The sequence below is a fragment of the Scyliorhinus torazame genome, chromosome 8 (genome assembly GCF_047496885.1).
Source record: "Scyliorhinus torazame isolate Kashiwa2021f chromosome 8, sScyTor2.1, whole genome shotgun sequence".
NCBI lineage: Eukaryota > Metazoa > Chordata > Chondrichthyes > Carcharhiniformes > Scyliorhinidae > Scyliorhinus > Scyliorhinus torazame.
In genome coordinates, this window is record NC_092714.1 from 132546870 (window position 1) to 132572637 (window position 25768).

The 25768-nt window shown below is 47.9% G+C and overlaps 1 protein-coding gene across 2 annotated transcripts in view; it reads right to left on the reverse strand.

Moving 5' to 3' along the window:
- wwc3 (WWC family member 3) overlaps positions 1 to 25768 on the reverse strand; it is a 298570-nt gene that overhangs the window by 159929 nt on the left and 112873 nt on the right. Inside the window, exon 2 of one of the 2 annotated variants that reach the window (XM_072514194.1) lies at positions 12685 to 12794. The exons of the other annotated variant lie outside the window; for it this stretch is intronic. Coding sequence (XP_072370295.1) covers positions 12685 to 12794 — 110 coding nt within the window. The remainder of the gene's footprint in view (positions 1 to 12684; positions 12795 to 25768) is intronic. 2 annotated transcript variants of the gene reach the window in all.

Here is a 25768-nt window from a genome sequence, read left to right on the forward strand (position 1 = left end):
TGATTTTGACAGTTTCAACAGCTAATAGCTTTTTGCACATTGTACAGACATTTATACCTACTTTTATAGGTGATTTCACCTCCCCAAAGGAAACCTGACCTTTGCCAAAGGCATCCGAGGACTAGATTCAAGGGGTACCTTACCTTCCAAAAAGGGCCATCAAACAAAATACACAAAGTTCAGTCTTGCTCTTATGAGGTCTACTCTGCACTCTGGTTTTCACTCTCTGGAGCCTACCAAAATCCAAGTGGACGCAGAGTCAACCAATGATTAAATAACCAGAGCATGTGCGAAATGCGAACCATCCCAATTCCTGCCTCTGTGAAAATGGCAAGTCCCGTGTTCAGGGGCTTGATTTGCCATCTTTTGCTGGTTTGTCTGCCATCTTTGCCATGATGGCGAAGCTATCTGCCATGGTGAAAATGCAGGCCCTGGACTTGTGAAAAACACCAATCCAGATGCAGCTGACTGGCAAATAGGTTGAAACACATTCATTAGACATGGTATTTGGGCGAGTGTGGTTGGACAAAGGGTTGACTTTCCACAAAGTGAAGAAACTCTCCCCTTGAGGAACAGTCTTTCTCCAAGTCCTTTAAGTAGGCCACTTAATCCCTCAAGCATGTCCCGGCATTCTGTTAGATCTTGATTGATTTATATGTCGACTCCATGTTTACGACACAACTCTCAACACTTTATCCAGGAAAAATCTATTTGTTCAGTCTTGAAAATTTCAACTGACGCCCAACATCCACAGTCGGGGAGATTGAATGTTGTTTAATCTGCATGTGAGGTGTGATGGGATACTGGGTCCAAAGGTTGCACAACATTGAATGGCACATTCAGGGAAGTGGGTGGAAATTTTCAGAGATGGGAGGAGAAGGGGATTAAGACACTAAAAGATTTGTTTCTTGGGGGTCGGTTTGCAGGATTGAAGGAGCTGGGAGTGAAGTATGGGCTGGAGCAGGGGGAAATATTTAGATACTGTGGTAATACCAGGTATTGCAGTACCTGAGAGGTGAATGACCATTGGCTAGACCGAGGGGTCTACCATTGGATAATGTACATAGCCCCGCCCTGAGAGGCGGGGTATAAGAACCGATACCGTCCCAGCAGCCTTCACTTTCTGTATCATCGCTGCTGGATACAGTTCTAGCTGATTAAAGCCGATTAGATATGACTCCCCTTCGTCTCGAGAGTTATTGATTGTGCATCAGATATATGCAGGTTCGAGACTTTGCCAGGAAGGTGATAGAGAGCTTCCCGGTGGAGCCAGCCTCCACATTGCTGCAGGAGGTGCTGACGACAGGGGGACTGGAGAAGGGGGTAGTATCAGTGGTTCACGGAGCTATTTTGGAGGAGGAGATGGCGCCGCTGGAAGGGATCAAGGCAAAGTGGGAGGAAGAGTTGGGAGAGGGTATGGAGGACGGGATCTGGTGTGAGGTACTCCGGAGAGTGAACTCCTCCACCTCGTGCGCGAGGTTGGGCTGATACAGCTGAAGGTGGTTTATAGAGAACATTTTACAAGGGCGAGGATGAGCCAGCTCTTTGAGGGGGTAGAAGAAGTGTGTGAACGTTGCAGGGGAGCCCCGCAAACCACGTTCATATGTTTTGGGCCTGTCCAAAGCTGGTGGATTACTGGAAGGAGGTTATGAAAATGAAATGAAAATCGCTTATTGTCACAAGTAGGCTTCAAACGAAGTTACTGTGAAAAGCCCCTAGTCACCACATTCCGGCGCCTGTTCGGGGAGGCTGTTACGGGAATCGAACCGTGCTGCTGGCCTGCCTTGGTCTGCTTTGAAAGCCAGCAATTTAGCCCTGTGCTAAACAGCCCCACCCAGGTTATTAAGGTATGTAGCCGTCTAGGACGGCCACTTACAAAGGAAACTTGGATACTTGCAAAGACTCAAGGGAAATATGGCCAATACAAGATTCATGCAAACTCAGAGCCTAAATTTATATTTGCTAACAGAGAACCAGACAGTATCGAAACCCCTAGCCGATTTAAATTCTAATGGCCCATTTCCCCAGGACAAAGGACTGGTACTCAGGTATCAGATACAATTCCAGACACATTGGCTCCACTCCCTTCACCCAGGAAGCCCAAACAGCCAAGGTCAATGATCGCTCAGAACACGCCCAGCCATCAAGGCACCCGCCCCTTTATTGGCTCAAATTGAAGGCAGTAATCAAAGCCTGCCAAATTATTGGATCCAAAGCTAAGGACCGCCCAAAAGAGCACGAAGCCCCATAGGATAAAGAGAGACACTGCCATGTGTTCGATCTCTTTTGGCCCTGGCACACCGGCACTCTTCGGCCCGGCCTACACCTGAAGCCAACTGCAGCACCACGACCAGAAGCAAGTTCAAGATCAACGATCGCTGCCAGACGGATGAGCCCAGCAGAAGCAAGTTACTTCTCCAGACCCAGCCAATCCAGATCCAAACAAAGGCCTTCTTCTTCTGCCAAAGCAGGGTGCCTGAAAGTTAAGTACAGGTTGTTGTAGTGTTAGGTATAATTTAGATTGTAGTGATTTTATGTTGCATGTGTGAGTTAATCTTGTGTGTAAATAAACCATTATTGAACCTGAACTAACAGACTGGTTGTTGGGTCTTTGATCAATATTCGGTTGAACCTTGTGGTGGTATCATTTGATACCTGGCGACTCTGAAAAGCAATAGCATCAATATTAATTGGCAACATTCTTGGTGACGCTGGTGAGATAGTATCCCACTCAGTATTAAAAAGGGCAACATTATTGGCTACGTCTGGTGGGACTTGACCTAGAAGTGATTTTGTCACTCCGAGAGAACACACAAAACGTTGAATTAGAAACCCAATTGGAAAAGTGAAAGAAACCACAAGTGTAAGACCCGTATTGATCAAACCTCCAAGATTCGGAAGTGTGTAGTAATTTGCATGCGTACTAACAGGGATATAAGGTAAACCCGTTATACTTTGTTGCGTAAAACTATTGGGAGTATTGTGAACCGGAAAATAGCTTAGGCCATACCTCGCTGTTTGCATCGCCGCCCTATTCCCCGCGTCCCAAATTTACGGTAGAGAAACAGAGATTACGGTAGGAAAAGAGATACCAGTAGAAATGGCAGCAAAGGCATTGGAACACCTTATGAACCCACAGGAACCCGAGGTCGCAGCAAGCAACATAGCAGAGCAGTGTCCCATATGGGAAGAGGAACTCAGGAAATATTAAAGGGGAAAAAATGGCCCCTTTGGTCTGAGTTTTATTTGAATGAAGAGTCAGGTCCTGGCAGTATAGGACAAACTTGGTGGGATAACCTAACCGACATACACAAGAAGAGTTTAGGAAAAGTTTGTAAGCCGATGGCAATCGTGTCCTTTCTGACACGATTGCAAGGTACAGAGGAGGTTGTGAGGAAGCTCCGCAGACAGCTTGTAGAGAAAGAGGAGAAAAGTGAGGGAAATGTCAGCAAGTATGAAAGGGTAAATGAGCAACTCAGAGAGCTGCTAGCAGCAAAAGACAAGGAGATGGCTGATGTCAAATGGGCACATCAATCTTGTTTAGTCCACCTAAGCAGCTTTCAGACACAATACGATAAGGCCTACCAAGATACACAACGCGCAGTCTTGGTAAGAGAAGAGACGGAACAACAGGTAGAACAGTTAAAGAAGCAATGCGCAGACTTGAAAGCAGCTTTACGAGCACTCCACAGTTCCACAACGGAACAAAGGCAGAGTTCAGTAGACAATGCCAAATGCAGGCGGCAAATTTCAAGGTTACAGTCACTGCTCTCAGTGCAAAATGGTTTCAGAGACACCTTTGGACCAAATTTAGACTAGGCAGATGGCCCCGATTGGTAGGAACTCAATGAAACTGCCTATAGATATGTAGAAGACACTGAAAGTCACAATAGAGCCCCCCAGGCCCCGAAAAGGAAAACACCCACACCCCCGACTGCACAGGCAGCACACAACCCCATGAATCCAGTCACCACGCAGCGCAAGTCCCCGATTGACGACAAACCCGATTTCGTGTACACCACCCCATTATCCATCACACAACTGAGAGATGCCTGTGCCAAAATTGAACCATTCCAACCCACAGCAGACCCACACCATTTATTTGAGCAAGGATGACAACAGACAGTTATGTACGGTCTGGACGAACCGGAAGAAGTGAAACTTATAGTGATGAGCCTTGACCCATCCGTTAGTTCAGCACTACCCGATCCACAGAATGTAGGAGGAGGAACCCTCCAGGAGATGAAGGCAGCCATTTTAGATGCAATTGGTTATAACAGAGGAGATCCCGTAGGAGGTCTAAATCGCTGCAGACAAAAGAAGGGAGAGCATTCGACTGCATACGCAGGACGCCTTTGGACACACTTCAAAGCAGTATTTGGAGATTTAGTCCGTGCACACTTAAATGTCGAAAACACAACCAAATGGACCCGTATTTTAGTCTCCCAATCCACAAAGCAGGTCAAAAAGCCTGTGCGAATTATGACCCATCAGACGCCACACATAACGAAGTGTGGGTTCTGAAGAGACTTTCTAGAGCTTGGGAACAATCCCTTCATAAAAAGGCAGAGCAGGAGAAGGCAGAAGCAAATATGAATCCAGTAAGGACATATCAGGACCCCGCATGGGTAAATGAAGGTAGACATGACGGACAGCACCCCAGAGCACAGGGATGCTATAATTGTGGGAAAAAGGACATTACGCCCGCGAATGCAATGCCCACCCGAACCAGCAACGGAATCAGCACGCAAACGCCCCACAAAGGAACAATGCCAGTCCTATACACAGTATTAGCCCCCGCCCAGACAATTCTGCCATAATAGCACAGATTGACGGTGTTCGGACTCCCCAACTTGGGTCTGCGACACGCTCTGGGACAAGTCAGGTAGACCAGTAGACACAGGCACAGTCCAGGGACACCCCGTAGGGTTCCTTTGGGCCACAGGAGGGTCCCGCACCACTTTAAACTCCTCCACAATGTTTCACCGAGACAAATGGCCCACTACAGACACTATCACTCTTAGCGGATTTACAGGGCATATCCAGGAGGGATATATTACGGCCCCCATAGATATTCAAATCGGAAACGTTAATGCCAAGCACCCCGTTGTTTTAGTAGATTTGCCTCGAACAGCAGAACACATTTTAGGGATTGACTTCATGAGTTCACACAACCTTTCCTTTGACCCCGTGAATAAGTGTGTGTGGAAAATGGCTAGAACAGCGAGAGCCCCCGCCACACTCACAGTAGGAGACTATGAACACAGAATCTGCTCAGTAGGCGACTATTGGTTTGATCCGCAAGCCATTAGTACAGATAGGACGATTAGAGAGGTCCTAAAGAAACACAAAGCATCCTTCGCCCAGCACAAGCACGATTGTGGAAAAATTCCGGGAACAGTCGCTGATCCTGATCCCAAGCCCCAGAAACAATACGGCTTCCCACAGCAAGCCGAGGGAGAAATTGCAAAAGTGATTCAAAGTTTGCTAGACCAAGGTGTAATTCGGCCCGTAGCTTCAACAAACAATGCCCCAATTGGGCCCGTAAGGAAACCAGACGGTTCATGGAGACTGACCATCGATTACAGAGAACTCAATAAAATAACTCCATTAGCAGCCCCCACTGGTGCCACAAATTCCATAGACAAAGCTAAAGCAGGGACTACAGTCAAGGTATTTTACGGCACTGGACATTAGCAATGGCTTCTGGTCCATTCCATTGGATAAGAATTGTCAATACAAATTCGCCTTCACATTCCAAGGACGGCAATATACGTGGACATGCCTTCCGCAAGGTTTCCACAACTCCCCCTCCATTTTCCACCGAAAATTGGCAAATGGATTATCCAAATTTTCCCGGCCCGTTCAGTATGTGGACGACTTGCTCCTACAAACTGATACCAAGGAAGAGTACATTTCACTTCTTTCCGAACTATCAGGTCTCCTACACTCAATTGGATGTAAAGTCAACCCGAAAGAGGACCAAATCCTAAAAGTAAAGGTCTTTTATTTAGGCACAGTCATCACGCACGGAAAGAGAGAGATAGAGCAAAAACGGATTGATTAGATTGTTAAATTGCCCTTGCCCCATAATGTCACTGCACTCTGGTCATTTTTAGGATTGGTTGGTTACTGTAGGAACCATATAGACGGTTTCGCCACCAAGGCATCAAGCCACTTTCTGAGCTTCTAAAAAAGAACGGCCCTTGGGAATGGCTTCCACAGCATACGGATGCCATTGATGCATTAAAACGCGCTCTAGGCACAGCCCCCGCTTTGCAGATACCAGACCCACACTACCCATACGGCATAGAAGTAGCGACCACCGACCAAACCCTATCGGCCGTACTACTCCAAGAAAGGCACGATCGTTTAGGACCCATAACTCATGCCTCACGAGTTTTGGACCCAGTGGAGCAAGGATTTTCAGTCTGCAAAAGGCACTTGCTCGCAGTTTTTTGGGCTGTTCAGTACTTCGCATACATCACAGGCCTCAACCCCGGAACGATTTTAACCGAGCACACCCCAGTGCAATTACTGTTAGATGGTAGATTAAAGGACGGTTCAGTTAGCCAGAGCAGCACGCTGGACCCTACTCTTACAAGGAAGGGACATCACAGTAAAAAGGGCAAAGAGACACACATTTTTAGCAGATAATTTGCAGTATGCAGGAACCCCACATGAGTGTGAAATCATCGCACCCAGGCACAACACAGGACTCTTTATTCCTAAATCGCTACCCACAAAAGCAGGCATCAGACCGCAGAGAACCCAGCCCACGGATAAATCTTTTTTATGTAGATGGCTCCTCCACCGTTCATAATGAAAAACGGATTACAGGATGTGGTATATAAGTGAAAGACGCGCAGGGACGTGCATTAGAGGAGATATCGCCAAAGTTACCAGGACATTTAGGATCGCAGGCAGCCGAGTTAGCAGCCATCGCATATAGTGCAGAACCCAGATTCTTTCCCGACCCCCGCAGATATATATTCGGACAGTTTATATGTCTGTAACAGTTTGACGGAATTCCTGCCCCTGTGGGAATCTAGAGGATTCATATTGTTATGGGAGAGGCGTTTTCTGAACCCCAAAATGTATCATGGAGTTCAACTAACCTCCCCTTTAATGGATTTGTTGCTTTTCCGAGCCCACGGCTTGTTCTCCAGGTGTGATACAGCAATTATGGACACGTCGGTTTTTAAACACAAACAATGTTTATTCCATGAACTCAACTTAGCCTCTTAAATAAACATTGGATCTCTTACCACCCCTTACTTCAAAGATAACCCTGAAAATATTACAACACTAAATAATCCTTCAGTTATTCCTTTCAACATCCATGAGACTTAACACCTTTAAACAGAAACACATCAGGTTAAAGGCTTTACTGTTATGAGTTTAAATCACCCAAATGATCCAGAGATAGTCTTTCATGGCAGAGATCACAGCAGATCCAGCTCACTGCAAACACAGACACTCCCAAGCTCTTTTCAAACTGAAACTAAAAAACTAAACTGCAAAATGGCTGATCTAAAGCCCAGCTCCACCCACACTCTGACATCACTGCATTTCTTAAAGGTACACTGCTTAAACATCCCTTTCTTAAAGGCACTCTCACATGACAATATCCACCGACGGTAAACCCCTAACCCCAGCGCCATTGCTAAAGTACATTCTGGAAACAGCTAAAGACCGCAAATATGGCGTAATAAAAGTCAGAAGCCACCATAATTTCTCCCACCCGGTAACATAAAAACAGACGCCCAAGCAAAGGCAGGATCACGACATGGTCACTTTTGGCAACCCCCCGAGAGTGCCCCAGTACACGCAGTCCAGGTCTCACAGACGAATATCCAAGATTTAGCACAGGCCCAAAAGGCCGACGAGACTCTTCAGCAAATTTTAAACGGTAACTTCCCAGCCCCCTACGACAAATTCAAGGACACACTGATGGTACAGGATGGAATTGTATTAAAGAATGGAATTTATGTGGTCCCCACCCAGGACAGGAACCAGATTATTTGTCAATTTCATGACGGACACGGACATTAGGGGATAGAAACCACCACTGCCCACTTTAGACCTTTGTGCTGGTGGCCCGATTTAAAAGCAGACGTCACACATTATATTGAAAATTGGTTAATTTGTGCTCAAAATAATCCAGAAAGATACTCCAGGAAAGGTCAGTTAAGACACACCCACCCTGTTAATGGTCCATGGACAAATTTACAGCTGGATTATATTGGTCCCTTCTCCTCCTCCTCCTCCCCCCCCCCCCGCAGAAATGGTTTTAAATATGTGTTGGTGGTGATCGACACCTTCACAAAATGGGTGGAAGCATTTCCCTCCAGGACAAACACGGCTAAAGTAACAGCCTACAGCAAATATTTACACGCTGGGGACTCCCCCGCAGCATTGAATCGGACCAAGGGTCGCATTTTACAGGAAGAGTGTTGCAGAACGTTTTGACGATTTTTGGGATAAAACAAAAATTCCATATTGCCTTTCACCCATAATCCAGCGGCATTGTGCAACATATGAACAGAACCCTAAAAGCGACTATCAGGAAAATGGTGCAACAGCACAACACCACATGGGACTCAGTTCTCCCATTTGCACTTAGGTCTATTAGGAACACGGTAGCAAGTTCCACAGGATTCACCCCCCCACACCCTCATGACCGGACGACCCATGAAAGGAACTGAATATTTATTAGGACTTGATTTGGCCAGCCCCACAGTCACCGCCCTCAACCACCAAAAAGCAGTCCACCGGGTAATGGAAAATGTTAAGGCAGCCCAGCTCGCTGCAACTGTCCGACTAGGCGCCAGGAAAAAGCAGAATAAGGCCTGCTTTGAGAAAACAGTACACCCAGTAGAGTATACAGTCAGTCAGCAGGTGATGGTTTCCCTATATAACCCCAGTTCATTCCTCTTCCCTAAATTTGCAGGACCCTACTCGATTTCAGATAAAGTAAGCCCCTTGGTATATAAAACAACGTATCCTAATGAAAAGTCAGGATGGTTTCATATCAACCAACCTAAGGTTTATAGAACCCAGTGCAGCCACTCACACCACGTCTCCCTGGCAATAGCAGACGACTACGCCCCGCCCACTGACAACCTAGCCTGATCCTCCCCCAGCCAGGACAGCACATCCACAGACCCGACCTTGTCCCCGCCCCCAGGAACGACTTTCCACCTTAAACTTGATCCGGACGGTAGCGACAGCACTCCAGACTTATTTGAAATCAATGCCCAATGGCACAACCGCCCAGGCCCCAGTCGCTCCAGCCCCAGGAACCCCAACCAAGATATGTTTGGCCCCTCATACCCCCTTTCATTGCCACAACCAGAGCCACCACCCGACGATAGAAATTTGCCCTTTGCAGCTACCGCCCCTTCTGACCAAAGGATTCCCTATTGGCACCACGATAACTCTTGTCGATTGATACGGAACGACGATTCGGATTCCACGACAGCCCACGCGGCCACGGCACGAAAACACCAGACACGAGTTTGGCAACCGGGAGATGGTGATGACTCAGATTCTGACTCCCGTTATGGTAACCCTTTTACAACGTTTTTTGATGAGAAAAAGGAACCGATTGCGATTTACGGTGTCCTATTTTCTGATGGAGCCTGTCCGCCTTTCTTTCTCGAATTTCTTGATACACACTTTATTCTTCCGGTCTTGAATGTTTACTTAATGTCGCCCGTTCACTAAATTTCTTGGTGCAGTCATGATTATTCGTCTGCACATTCTCGGAGTCCATATGTTACAAACTCTTTCTGCTCATGTAATGTCACCCAGGCAGTGGAGTAACGGCACTAATCCCTGCCTGGCCTGAGGACCCCTGATGTATTCGGTCAGCCAAGCTCGGGTAGTGGAGCAGCGGCACTGATCACCGCCCTACCCGGGGATTCCACCCATTCTTGCCCTGCTGCGGCTCATACGCACCCCATGTTCCCATCACTGATTTGGAAAAGTTTGTAAAACTCTTTACTGTCTCTGGCAGGTCTTTTGTTTCCCCTGATCTGCTCTTTTTGAGTGTGGTTTAAAGAATGCTCTTTGCCACAGTCACTGCACTCAACTTTGACTTCCGGCGACCTTTCCGTCGCTAACCCCAACTGCTATTTACATTGTCAACACACTTGGTTGAAACAAAATTTGCTGCTATTACAAAACTACCTCAGCGCTGGATGGAGAAATTGTCCTCTCACTCAAGGCATCAACCACAAGCTGCACTTTAACAGAATGTTCATTTCGGATGTCTTGTCTCCAAAATGGTTGGTTTAAAAAAAAAATGATGGAGTCACACATGGTGACAATTCTAATGGGAAATTGATATTAAGGAGAAACAGACAAATGAGATATTAAACAAAGGTAATAACAAATATTATGCTTGCACCCCCAGGAAGATACGAGGATACAAGGAACAAACGACAAGATGAAGACAGAACTGATGACCTCCATCATCGTTAGATCACTACAGTTGCGCGCGTCGACGGCCCCTGTAACCCACACCACAATGGCCCCAAATATGATCATACAATATGAGACGCCTAGCCTGAGCACCACACCTCACATGAAAATAAACACTGATACCCCCACATGGTGCGATATCATAAAATGGTATTCCCTCTCATACACGGTAGAAGCCCCATTAGTTATTGCAATACTCTGTAGTGTAATTCAGACACTGAGACTTTGAAAATGGCGAAGGAGAGCCTCCCGCTCCCCGATATATACACTCCGAGCCCCCTTTGTTGGACTTCAACAGACCCCACACTCTTTTTGAACCCTTTTCTGAGAAATAAACTTTGCGCTTTTGGTAAATGTAATAAGTTAAGTAGGAATTTGATGCTGCTATTGTTTAAAATGTTATACTGTAATACAAGTTCTTTTTGGTTATTAACAAACAGCACAAGTGTAGTTTAGGTAAGGACAGTTAAGAGGTTCCCCTTGTGTAAAGAAGTTAAATGAATGACGAAATGTTATAGTGCCCCCTTAGAATTTATGAATGTGTGATGTATTAAAAACTTAGGTAAATGCTCCAATACATAGGACAGAGTAGTATAGAACCTGTCATTGACCAAGGGTACCCGGCACCCCAAAGAACAGGTGAAGGATCAGTATTGTGATCCACCACGCTTCGCGTTTAGGATCAAGAGGACGGATTATAGCCATCTGGGACGGCCACTTACAAAGGAAACATGGATACTTGCAAAGACTCAAGGGATATATGGCCAATACAGTATTCATGCAAACTCAGAGCCTAAATGTATATTTGCTAACAGAGAACCAGACAGTATTGAAACCCCTAGCTGATTTGCATTCTAATGGCCCATTTCCCCAGGACAAAGCACTGGTACTCAGGTATCAGATACAATTCCAGACACATTGGCTCCACTCCCTTCACCCAGGAAGCCCAAACAGCCACGTTCAATGACCGCTCAGGACACGCCCAGCCATCAAGGCACCCACCCCTTTATTGGCTCAAATCGAAGGCAGTAATCGAAGCCTGCCGAATTATTGGGTCCAAAGCTAAGCACCGCCCAAAAGAGCTCGAAACCCCAAAGAATAAAGAGAGACACTGCCATGTGTTCCCATCTCTTTTGGTCCTGGCAAACCGGCACTTTCCGCCTGGCCTATACCTGAAGCCAACTGCAGCACCACGACCAGAAGCAAGTTCAAGATCAACGATCGCTGCCAGACGGATGAGCCCAGCAGAACCGAAGTTACTTCTCCAGACCCAGCCACTGTAGATCTGAACAAAGGCCTTGTCCCTCTGCCAAAGCCGGGTGCCAGAAGTTAAGTTCCTGTTGTTGTAGTGTTAGGTATGATTTAGCTGGTAGTGTTTTTATGTTGCATGTGTGAGTTAATCTTGTGTGTAAATAAACCATCATTGAACTTGAACTAACTGACTGATTGGTGGGTATTTGATCAATATCCGTTTGAACCTTGTGGTGGTATCATTTGATACCTGGCGACTCTGAAAAGCAATATCATCATTATTAATTGGCAACATTCTTGGTGATGCTTGTGGGATAGTATCACAATCAGTATTAAAAAGGGCAACAGTAACCTCTAAAGTGGCGCACGTGAAACTGGACCCGGGCCCTCGGGAGGCCATATTCAGGGTATCGGACCAGCCGGGGTTGGAAATGGGCGCGGAGGCAGATGTTGTAGCCTTTGCCTCGTTGATCGCCTGATGGCAGATCCTGTTCGGGTGGAGGTCAACCTCTCCACCCTGTGCCCTGGCGTGGCGGGGACCTGCTGTATTTCTTCACGCTTGAAATGGTCAAATTTGAACTGAGGAGAAGGATGGAGGGGTTCTACAATTTATGGGCGTTATTCATTATGCACTTTCGAGATTTGGAATACATCGAACATTCGTTACTGATTATTGTTGGGTGTAAATTTGAGAGAAAATGTGAAAAAGGAGAATAAAAATATTTTTTAAAAAACATTGAATGGCACAACTTTTTCAGGATGATTACGAAGTAGCAACAATGAATATCTGTGATGTCTTTCATAATGAATGGCAAAGTACAAGACAAGCTGATCAAAGCTAAAGGCCTTCAATTTGGCAAAACAGCACAGATACTCCCATTACAGCTTACTCTGAAAACACTGCCCTCCGTTTTATAAAATACAGGAGATCCCAGAAATACTTACGGTTGATGTGGTCGATGTAGTAGATGCCAGCCTGCGGATCGTAAACTATTTCCCAGCCCAGTGGCAGTTCATCGCCAACACAATCTGCAAAGGTCAGTGGCTTGGTCAGTCTGGAAAAGCACCAAAGACAAGGGCTGTAAGTTGTAGCGTCTGTAGGGATTGCACAAACCAGCCTTGGAGGTTGTCCAGTTTCAAAATGAAAACATCAGTAGCAATTGATTCATTAAAAAAATGACAATTAAAAACTAACCGATCCTCCTTCGTTCATGGGAACAGGAGTCGGCCCCTTGAGCCTATTCTGTCATTCAATTAGACCACGGCTGATCCGTGTCTCAAATCCATTTACCCATCTTGGTTCCATGTCTCTTCCTAATTTAACCTAACTAAAGTCTATTAATGCACAAGCAAAATACTGCAGATTTCAGACATCCAAAATAAAACAGAAAATGCTGGAAATGCTAGCAGGTCTTTTGACATCTGTAAAGAGGAAAACAGAGTCAACGGGCACGATTTAGCCACCGCGTTGCACCCGTGCAAACGTTGAATCCGGGAGAGCCCCAAATTGGGCTCCCCACCCAGCTGATCACGATCTGGATCACAGCTAGCCATTAGGCACATTTAAATACCCGGACGTTACATTCACTCAGCGTTCGGGAGTCAACAGCTGCGTCTGCGAGACCTCAACCAGGCTTCATTTAGCACTGATTTCCACAACCGTGGACAAGGTGTAATGACACCTCAAGAAGTCTCACAGGCCATTCGAGAACCCCCAGGTGGTCGGGGACAGGACAGGGTAGTATCTTGGTACTCCCATGTCACTTGGGCACATTGGCATTGCCAGCCTGGCATACTAGCAGTGCCAGTGCATGGGAAGCACTGCCAGGATGCCAGGAGCACTGCCAGGGTGCCAGGCTGGCAAGATGCCCAGGTGGGAGGTTGGCACCGCCAGGGATCAGATCCAGGGGGGGGGGGCTTGCCCATGAGAGGCGGTTGGAGGGGCTAAATAAAAGTTGGGGGGTGGTGTCAAGATAGGGCAGCTGTTGAAAATGGGGCCCTGATGTGTGAGGAGCCGGTCCTGCAGGAAATCTGCCTAAGTGTGGCCTCGACAGGAAGAAACTCCCCAAGGCCCAAAGAAACCCAACAGAGTTCCAATGAATAGCAGGGTGAATCTTGCCACTGCAGCTGCTAAGAAGCACCCTGCCAAACGCACCCAAAAGCAAACTTAGAATTCTTTCCGCTGAGTCACACCACCAATTCAGGTTGATAACGTTTCATCAGAACTGAAGAATAAGACTTTCCATCCGCACTGAAGAAGTATCTATCAACCTCAATTCTGACATTTTCAATTATCCCAGCCTCAACAGCTTTTTGGATTCACATCACCCGGTGTGTGAAGTGCTTCTTGAAATCACACCTGAATGGCCCTGCTCTAATTTTAGGGTTATGCCTTGTTCTGGTTGTGACACCTGAAGAAATAGTTTCCACAAATGAAATGTTTTGGCTGGACGTGTAGTCAGAGCATCTGGTAAAACATGCATCAAAACCTAGAGATTTCCTCCGTGCTAAATTGGACCTTGTGCAACTCGTATAAAATCCAAAACAAAGGCCACAAATTGCACATTCATAGAATCCACACAGTGCCGTGGAAGTCCATTCGGCCCATTGATTCTGCACCGACCCTCCGAAAGAGCCCTCACCTGGACCTACTCCCTCGCCCTACCCAGTGCATTGATCATGGGCCATCCACCTAACTGGCACATCTACCTAACTGGCACATCTTTGGACTGTGGGAGCATCCGGAGGAAGCCCTTACAGACACGGGAAGAACATGCAAACTCCACACAGAGTCACCCAAGGCTGGAATTGAACCCGGGTCCCTGACACTGTGGGGCAGCAGTGCTATCCACTGTGCCACCATTCTGCATTATCTGCAGACTGTGGATAGGCATCCCTGTCTGTGGATGGCAGAAGCCCAATGGCAGAACCCCAATACATCCACAACATCTCCTGGAAGCTAGAGATCTTGGCTTCATTCCATTGGATATTATTTTCTTACTACCTTCCAGGGCCACGACAACTTATTGAGACAGTGACTGAGAAATGTCGACTGAGAAATGTCGTAGAATTGAAAATGTCACTTCTCAGGGACATTTTGTTGTGTGTTATGGACAATGAAGTACTGTTGACAGGGATAAACCAATCCTGGGCCAGTGAGGCTTTTTCATGAAGCTGCTGCAAAGATATTGCATTAATCCCCTGAACTTGATGTAGCCAAAGATTCATCCTTTGATCCGTATCTGTCAGCATCCCCCAATCCTGCATGATGCGGTTGCAACTAATCATTGCTATCTCTGTCATACCTTCTCCAGTGTGGGAGTGGCAAATCAGGAATAAATTACCCTCATAGGATCTTACAACAGAGAAGGTGGCCATTCAGTCAATCATGTCAGTGCTGGCTCTTTACACCCACTTTCCTGCTCTTTCCCTACAGTTCTGCAAATATCATCTAGCAAATTAACAGAAAATTATAAAGAAATAAAAAAGTATAGAAAAATTATAGAGAAAAGAAACTACAGTATGCTAGAAAAATAAGCTTGCCTTCCAAGTACGTGTCTCGTAACTGCAACATCCAACAGCGCACACCTTTCCCCAACAGTTCCTGATCTTTCATCTGCTCTCTCAAGCCATCACACATCCTGCTACAATGACATCTGCTAAAGCCGGTCTTGGAGGGTGGAAATTGCAACTTCAAACTAGACTTGCTCCAGATGGCTATCAGCTTGATGAATGTTGCTTTGACTACTGACTACTCCAAGCTCTAGTCTGCTTATCTGTCCAATTAGGATCTTATGAGATTCATGCAAGTTGCAAGAGAAGAGCAAGTGCGCAAGTCTCAAGTTCACAACAAGCCTGTCATGATATTCATATCATGGTGCAAACACACCCACACACACACTGATGGACAGATCACCGGACCAATCAACACACACACAACATCACAGCCAATCACCAGTGAGAGCACACGCACTATAAAACAGGGAACACCACAGTTCCCGCTCATTCCAGCAGGAGATAGCTCAGAGCACAGAGCTCACAGCAAGCCACTCAGGAGTGCCTCTCTAAGATAGTGCAAGGGCTGGGTCCACAGGTTAACTGGTAAAGTACGAACCACAGCCAGACGTATACAGTAGATGTTATCATGAATAATAAAACAGAGTTGTACCATCTTCACCGTGTCCGTTCATTTGTATAGCGGAACACCCAACACGACAAAGCCATTATTTATCAAGCTGCTGGTGGCCAAACCTTGGGGGGGGGGGGGGGGGGGGGGGTCAGTGTCATTGCTCGTCGCTCCTAAAGATAGCATTACTCGACCCTCAGATGGATGGCCTGACAACAGCAACCTCTTACACTCCCAGCCACATTAGGAGGAGAAACGTGGAAAGAAATGGATTTTTCATATCTTCAATTAAACGGTGATTTCTGCTATCCAGTGCACACATAGTGGACACAATGTAACCAAAACCATCCCCTCCCCAATCTACATATTTGCATTTCAACCAATCCTATTTTAAATAAACCATCTCCCATCTCAACTGAAAAAACTGTTTCAAAATCTGAGGCAAAGAGATGTCTGTTTACAGCAAAAGTCAAGCACATTCCATTCCTCAAGGAGCAATATAATTACTTCCTTCACCTCTGCTATCATCAAAACTCCTGCAGCTTTGGAATGTGCCCTCTGCTGACAGTAAAACAGCTCACAGTAAAAAAAGAGCAGATCAGCATACCAAAATGCATGCAGACACAGCAAATTTACATCAACAGTGCAACAATGTCCATGAATTTCTTTCTTTGGTGCGGCGGCTGAACTTAGTTCACTTTTGCTTTACGTGACAATGACGTGCAAGATCCCCCGCATCTACTTTGAAGAAAAGCTTTGCCCCAGGGACCTAACCAAAATTCATCTATCATACACCACTGCCAGAAACAGATGATTTGGTCATTTATTTCAATGTGATTAATAGGATCTTGCTCTGTGCATATTGACTATTGCATTCCCTTTATCGCACAGTGATTACATTTCAAAAGTACATCATTACGTGTAACACTTTGGGATGGCTCAAGGCATCAAAAATAGGTTATATTAATGCATAGTATTTTCTTGCTTAAAATGCAAATATTTTACTGCAGTTTCTCCCATTTGCTGCAAATTTTTTTCCTGGTTTCTATAATTTCTACATTATAACCAAATAGTTCCCCCAAGAAAAAGCAACCTAGAGTCACATTTCTACATTGAAGCCTTTTAAATCTATTCGTGGGTGTGCCCATGAGGAGTCAGAACAATGGAAAATTCTCTTCAGAGTGCAATAATATGTTGTAGATATAGGGGGCTGGATTCTTCGCACCCAGACACTGAAATGCGTTCGGTGACGGGGCGGAGAATCAGTTTTCCTGTACAAAATCAGGACCGGCGGCAGTTTCGCTATTCTTCCCCCCCCCCCCGAAAATCAGCGTACTTGGGGACTACGCCGCGCCGAGTATTCATTGCCTGAGACCTGCCCCGCTATTCTCCGTCCCCGACCGGCCGAATTCCCGGCAGTGTTGTTCTAACATGGTCCTGCCGTTCGGGAACCTCGCGTGGCGGCTGCGGACTCGGTCCGGGGCCGCCACAGACGGGGCAGGGACAATCAGAGAGCAGGGGGGGGAAGGGGAGGGGAGTCTTCATTCAGGACTGGGGGCTATGTTTGCAGGCGGACCGGGGCGGGTGAGCGGCCGATGTGTGGCACTATTTCGGCGGCCCAGGTCCGCGGGATGAGACCGCCATGGAGCACGGTGCAGTCACTGGAGGCCGCCGCCGTGCGCATGCGCGGCTTCTGACGGGATGTGTGAGGGGCCGTATTGGCAGCTGGGGCTGCGAGCTTCATGACAGCTGCCTGTTAGCCCCCTGCAAGACGGTAAATCTGTGGCCTTTTGACGCTAATTTTCCTGGCGTAAAAGACAGTTTTCACGACAGCGTGGGGACATAGTCCCAAAAACGGAGAATCTAGCCCAGGGTTCTAGATCTGCAGTAATATGTTGTGGCTATAGGGTTCTAGATCTGCAATGATGCGTTGTAGATTAATGGTTCTAGATCTGCAGTAGTATGTTGTAGCTATAAAATTCCAGATCTGCAGTAATATGTTTTGGCTATGATGGGCGTCATTCTCCAACCCCCCGCCGGGTCGGAGAATGGCCGTTGGCCGCCGTGAATCCCGCCCCCGCCGAAGTCTCCGGTACCGGAGATTGGGCGGGGGCGGGAATCGGGCCGCGCCGGTTGGCGGGAGCCCCCGCTCAATTCTCCGGCCCGAATGGGCCGAAGTCCCGCCCAGAAATTGCCTGTCCCGCCGGCGTAAATCAAACCTGGTATTTACCGGCGGGACCAGGCGGCGTGGGCGGGCTCCGGGGTCCTGGGGGGGGGAGCGCGGAGCGATCTGACCCCAGGGGGTGCCCCCACGGTGGCCTGGCCCGCGATCAGAGCCCACCGATCCGCGGGCGGGCCTGTGCCGTGGGGGCACTCTTTCCCTTCCGCCTCCACCACGGCCTCCACCATGACGGAGGCGGAAGAGACTCTCCCCACTGCGCATGCGCGGGAAACTTTCAGAGGCCGCTGACGCTCCCGCGCATGCGCCGGGAAACTGTCAGCGGCCGCTGACGCTCCCGCGCATGCGCCGCATTTCCGCGCCAGCTGGCGGGGCAACAAACGCCATTTCCGCCAGCTGGAGGGGCGGAAATCCCTCCGGCATCGGCCTAGCCCCTCAATGTTGGGGCTAGGCCGCCAAAGATGCGGAGCATTCCGCACCTGAGGGCCGGCGCGATGCCCGTCTGATTGGCGCCGTTTTTGGCGCCAGTCGGCGGACATCGCGCCGTTGGGGGAGAATTTTGCCCAAGGTTCTAGATCTGCAGTAATATGTTGTAGATTTAAGGTTCTAGATTTGTGGTAATATGTTGTATAGGGTTCTAGATCTACAGCACCTGGCTCTTGCCAAGTGGCAGAATTGTGCAGCTGTAGACATGACTGTGTTTCACAAAATGGTTCCCCCCAAAAAAGCAATGCATGAAAAGTTTAACATGAGTATAGATGTGAAGCATACTGCGGTTCAGAAAGGTCTATGAGCCACTTTGAGAGCTCAAACCAGTTAAATAGTAAACCATGCCCTTAAAAGAAATAAATAAATCTTCACAACAAGGCAACTATATTTGGGGCTTAACCCTAATTGGTGTATTTACTTAGCATTCCGTCATGCTTTTAATCAAAGTAACCAGTTTATTTTCAACCGATTAAACGATTGCATTAAAATAGGACACCAAGGGATTTGACACAAAACCTTTGAACCAATGTTCTGCTGCCTTAAAGGTCCAGGCCTGGCTGCATGATGCTGGGACCCACAGTGACTACTTTGTATGAACTTTTGTCTGCTGTCAGAACAGAATCATTATTCAATTTAAGCAGGTGAACACTTTTATCAAAGCAAACAATGGTATCTCACAGTGTAATTCTCAGCAACAAACATCAACACCATCATTCCAATCCAGAAACAGAACATTTTTGAGAGGTGCAACCATTGAGAATTACAAAACATTTTATACAATTTCAGTTCAAACGAAACAACCCACTCCTGACCACATTGTAGCCTTGGTCCAAACCTGAACAAAAAGAGCTGAGCTCCAGAGGTGAAGAGAGTGACTCCCCTTCACATCAAGGTAGCATTTGACTAAGTGTGGCATCAAGGAGCCCGAGCAAAATTGAAGTCAATGGGAATCAGGGGGCAAATCTCCACTGGTAGGGAGTCATATCTAGCACAGAAGATGGTTGAGGCTGTTGGAGGTTAATTATCTCAGCTCGAAGATATTGCTGTAGGAATTCTTCAGAGTCCTTTCCTAAGCATGACCATCTTCAGTTGCTTCATCAATGGCCTTTCCTCCATCATAGGGATGGTCACTGATGGTTGCAGTGTTCAGTACCATTCTCAACTCCTCAGATACTGAAATAGTCCCTGCCCACATGCAAAGTACCTGGGCAATATTCAGCTTGGGTTGATAAGTGGCAAGTAATATTTGCGACACTCAATTTTCAGGCAATGGCCATCCCATGTAGGAGAGAATTTAACACTGCCCTTTAACGTTCAACGGCATTACTATCACTGAAGCCCACATCATCAATATCATGCAGTTTTCATTGACCAAAATGTCAACTGGATGAACCCTATAAATGGAGTAATGGTGACATAGTGGTAGTGCCTAAGGTAAGGTAAAATGAATGTAAAATGAAGGGGTGCATGTGACCTATTCAGAGGTCTGCCTGAAAGCAAGCCTGGGTGGTTTGATTATTAGAGAATACTTGATGTCCCAGAGTATTTTATTTGGAAAAAGGTGCAAGGTCGTTCCATTTGGGGACAATGGCAGCAGCCTGTGTGCTAACAGTGGACAGTGTGAGAGTCTCCAAAGTTCCCGAAAAGTGTTGAGAATGTTAGGTTGTTCACAGATGTGCAGTAAACTATCCATGTACTTCCAAGATAAGAGAAAGTCGGGATCTAAAAGGTAGCTGAATGCAAGGCCCATGTGATTCCTGTTACCATGGAGACCAGCTTTGAGAGGGGAAGGGTCTAAGTTATCACTAAGAACTCACAGACAACGAGAGTCTGCCAGGATCCAGGAGTAGGAGAGCAGCTGTAGGTAACAAGATGCTCTGTTCACCTCGAAGGAATGTGGGTGGGAGCTCGCGCTCAGACTGGAAAAACCAAATTCATGAGCAGTTAAAACGTGACTAGGTATGCCTAGCTTCAGCTAGGGCTGGTGTTCCCAGACTGTGGGTTACAACACCTATTGGGGTTACTGGATGAGATCGTGTCAGTCACCTGCTCCAGGTCAGCAATAACAGCTATGGAGATCGTTCTGAGTTTTGCCAGCTGTGAGGTCCCTTTAAGTGTTCTTTTTACTCCTGTTAGTGATGAGGCTTAACCATCTATTCTCTGCATCGAGTGAGAGGCAGAGGTCTTCAGGAAAACTCACACCAAGAATAGCAGTCCTGAAGTTAAAGGTTTCCAAGGTGGGATGGAAAAAGATTGAAGTAAAACCCTTGAGAGATAAGAAACATGGTGGACTGATTCTCGCAGAATTGGATGCCTACTTAAAGGATAGTGTAAAGTAAGTCTACGAAGTGTACTTTTGGTTGTGCTGAAAGAAAAATGGGAGTACAGCAGTCCTGTGTTTTAAAGTACAAGGGGCGGGATTCTCTGATCCTGAGGCTAAGTGTTGACGCCGTCGGAAACGCCCTCGCGTTTCTCGACGGCATCGACACGGCCTCAGGATCAGCAATTCTGGCCCCTACTGGGGGCCAGCACGGCACTGGAGTGGCCAATGACGCTCCAGCTGCTGATCCCGGCGTCAACTGGGCGTCGCGGGGTCTGCGCATGCGCAGTGGCACCAGCGTCAACGCGCGCATGCGCAGTGGCACCAGCGTCAACGCGCGCATGCGCAGTGGCACCAGCGTCAACGCGCGCATGCGCAGTGGCAGCGGCGCCAACGCGCACATGCGCAGTGGCTCCCTTCTCCGCTCCGGCCCCGACGCAACATGGCGTAGGGCTAAAGAGGCCAGCACGGAAGAAAGGAGGCTCCCAGCCCAAGAGGCCGGCCCGCCGATTGGTGGGCCCCGATTGCAGGCCAGGCCACAACGGAGGGCCCCCCGGGGTCGATCCCCCCCACCCGCCCCTCACAGGCCGCCCCGGACCCTTCCACGCCAAGGTCCCGCCGGCTGAGAGCAGATTAGAACGGCCCCGGCGGGACTTGGGTTTTGTGCGACCGCCGCTCGGCCCATTCCGGGCCGAGAATCGGCGGGGGGTGCCGCGTAGAACGGACCCCGACTGAGCTGCGCCGACCACGCCGGCGCCAATTCTCCACTCTGCGGAGAATTGCATCCCGGCGTCGGGGCGGCGTGGCGCGAATCGCGCCGATCGCAAGGATTCTCCGGCCCAGCCCCGGGCTGAGAGAATCCCGCCCAAGATATCTCCAAACATAATATTTAATGACTAGTTAATTGGTCAGAACATTGAATATAGGAGTTGGGACGTCTTGTTGAAGTTGTACAAGACATTGGTACGGCCACACTTGGAATACTGTGTGCAGTTCTGGTCACCCTATTATAGAAAGGATATTATTAAACTAGAAAGAGTGCAGAAAAGATTTACTAGGATGTTGCCGGGACTTGATGGTTTGAGTTATAAGGAGAGGCTGGATAGACTGGGACTTTTTTCCCTGGAGCGTAGGAGGCTTAGGGGTGATCTTATAGAGGTCTATAAAATAATGAGGGGCATAGATAAGGTAGATAGTCAACATCTTTTCCCAAAGGTAGGGGAGTCTAAAACTAGAGGGCATAGGTTTAAGGTGAGAGGGGAGAGATTCAGAAGGGCCCAGAGGGGCAATTTCTTCACTCAGAGGGTAGTGAGTGTCTGGAATGGGCTGCCAGAGGTAGTAGTAGAGGCGGGTACAATTGTGTCTTTCAAAAAGCATTTAGATGGTTACATGGGTAAGATGGGTATAGAGGGTTATGGGCCAAGTGCGGGCAACTGGGACTAGCTTAATGGTAAAAACTGGGCGGCATGGACTGGTTGGGCCGAAGGGCCTGTTTCCATGCTGTAAACTTCTATGATTCTATGATTCTAGTGCTTTTAATGATGTGTTACAGTAAAAGTCATAAATTGAGATTCTCCAGTCACCGGAATTCACTTTTCCCATTGGCAGCGCACTCCTTCCAGCGAGGTTTGTGGCGGCATGGTGTGGTTTCAATGGGAAATCCCATTGACAAGCGGAGGGGTGGCACAGTGGCTAGCACTGTTGCTTCACCGCGCCAGGGTTCCAGGTTCGATTCCCGGCTGTGTCACTGTCTGTGCGGAGTCTACACATTCTCCCGTGTCTGCGGGGTTTCCTCCGGGTGCTCCTGTTTCCTCCCACAAGTCCTAAAAAGCGTGCTCTTAGGTAATTTGGACTTCTGTGTACCCAAACAGGCGAATGTGGTGACTAGGGGATTTTCACAGCAACTTCATTGCAGTGTTAATGTAAGCTTACTTGTGACAATAAAGATTATTATTTTAAAAGGAAGGTGTATTCCTGCCGCCAACGAAGGGCATGCACTCAAAAAGTTGAGGTATTAATTTTTTGGGTGCCACAAAGGCCCAATTGTCTTGATCACATCGACTTGGTTTTAACACCCAATGGACAAGGGGCGGGATTCTCCGCAATCGGCACGATGTCCACCGACCGGCGCCAAAAATGGCGCAAATCAGTCCGGCATTGCACCGCCCCAAAGGTGCCGAATCCTCCGCATCTTGAGGGGCCGAGCCCTCACCTTGAGGGGTTAGGCCCGCGCCAGACTGACTTCCACCCCGCCAGCTGGCGGGAAAGGCCTTTGGTGCCCCGCCAGCTGGCGCGGAAATGACTTTGCCGTGCGGCGCATGTGCGGAAGAGTCAGCGGCCGCTCACAGCATCCCCGCGCATGCGCAGTGGAGGGGGTCGCATAGTGGAGACAATGGCGAAGGCGGAAGGAAAAGAGTGCCCCCACGGCACAGGCCCGCCCCCGGATTGGTGGGCCCCGATCGCGGGTCAGGCCACCGGGTGGTCACCCCCCGGGGCCAGATCACCCCGTGCCCCCCCCAGGACCCTGGAGCCCGCCCGCACCGCCTTGTCCCGCCGGTAAGAGAGGTGGTTTGATTCTCGCCGACAGGACAGGCATTTTAGCGGTGGGACTTCGGCCCATTGCGGGCCGGAGAATCGCCAGGGGGGGCCCGTCAACCGGCGCAGCGCGATTCCCACCCCCACCGAATATCCGGTGCTGGAAAATTCGGCAACAGGCGGGGGCGGAGAATCCCGCCCGAGATATCACCTCTAAGAGTAAAGCACTCCCTCAGTACTATACTCAGTTGCCAACCTAGAAAATATGATGAAGTCTCTGCAGTAGAAATTGAACCCTCAACCTTCTAACTTCACCCTATATGCTCATTACAGGCTGAATTTTATGAGACACCGTGGTATCTGTGCCCTCAACCCCCAGCTAAAATGTCATTGATGGGTGGATGATCTCTATCTCTAAGGCTGCCCCACAAGAATTTAGCACAAGAAGCAGAGTTAATCGCATTCAGTTTAGACTTCTGCCCCCATCACAGAAAAATACAGCACAGAACAGGCCCTTCGGCCCACGATGTTGTGCCAAACGTTTGTCCTAGATTAAGAACAAATTTATTTACACCCCCTCATTGTACCGTAATCCATGTACCTATCCAATAGCCGCTTGAAGGTCCCTAATGTTTCCGACTCAACTACTTCCACAGGCAGTGCATTCCATGCCCCCACTACTCTCTGGGTAAAGAACCTACCTCTGACATCCCCCCTGTATCTTCCACCATTCACCTTAAATTTATGTCCCCTTGTAATGGTTTGTTCCACCCAGGGGAAAAGTCTCTGTCTACTCTATCTATTCCCCTGATCGTCTTATAAACCTCTATCAAGTCGCCCCTCATCCTTCTCCGTTCTAATGAGAAAAAGCCCAGTACCCTCAACCTTTCCTCGTAAGACCTACTCTCCATTCCAGGCAACATCCTGGTAAATCGCTTTTGAACCTTTTCCAAAGCTTCCACATCCTTCCTAAAATGAGGCGACCCGAACTGCACACAGTAATCCAAATGTGGCCTTACCAAAGTTATGTACAGCTGCATCATCACCTCACGGCTCTTAAATTCAATCCCTCTGTTAATGAACTCTAGCACACCATAGGCCTTCTTCACAGCTCTATCCACTTGAGTGTCAACTTTCAAAGATCTATGAACATAGACCCCAAGATCTCTCTGCTCCTCCACATTGCCAAGAACCCTACCATTAACTCTGTATTCCGCATTCATATTTGTCCTTACAAAATGGACAACCTCACACTTTTCAAGGATAAACTCCATCTGCCACTTCTCAGCCCAGATCTGCATCCTATCTATGTCTTTTTGCAGCCAACAACAGCCCTCCTCACTATCCACAACTCCACCAATCTTCGTATCGTCTGCAAATTTACTGACCCACCCTTCAACTCCCTCATCCAAGTCTCCAAATTTACTGACACACTCTTCAACTCCCTCATCCAAGTCATTATTGAAAATCACGAACAGCAGAGGACCCAGAACTGATCCCTGCGGTACGCCACTGGTAACTGGGCTCCAAGCTGAATATTTGCCATCCACCACCACTCTCTGACTTCTATCGGTTAGCCAGTTCGTTATCCAACTGGCCACATTTCCCACTATCCCATGCCTCCTTACTTTCTGCAGAAGCCTACCATGGGAAACTTACTAAAATCCATGTACACTACATCCACTGCTTTACCTTCATCCACGTGCTTGGTCACCTCCTCAAAGAATTCAATAAGACTTGTGAGACAAGACCTACCCCTCACAAATCCGTGCTGACTATCCCTAATCAAGCAGTGTCTTTCCAGGTGCTCAGAAGTGTTGATGATCCACCATATTGATTGATACATTCGCTCCTGAATACCCCATGGAAATGTTACAATAAAGTACTGTCCTCCTTTAAAATAAAATAGATGCAGTAACTGGATTCTGACCGACATAATATCATATAGAATGATACAGCACATGAGGCCATTTGGCCCATCATCATGTCTCTTCAGGCTCTTTGAAGGTGCTATCCAATTAGTCCCACTCCGGTGTCATTTTTGCAGTATTTTGTCAGGTGCCATTGTACTGACAGAAATTGAATTATGTCTTTTGCAACAATGTAGGCATACCAAGTACAAATGAAATCTCACGGGAGGACATCCCGTCTTAGAGTGCTGCTGAGAAACTGAATGGCGAATAGTCCCAACAGCACCAGGTAGGAGCAGTGGCCAAAGATGCGATAACAGGCATTCCCAGCATACAGAGGAGCGCGGGTTGGGAAGGGGGATAGGATGGAGCGAGCAGCGGCCAGGTGTAAGTGCTCAGGATAGGAGGGAGGGAAGTTTAAGAAGGGTGGTGGGGTGCTGATCTTGAGGAGGGCCCAGGTGGCTCACAAA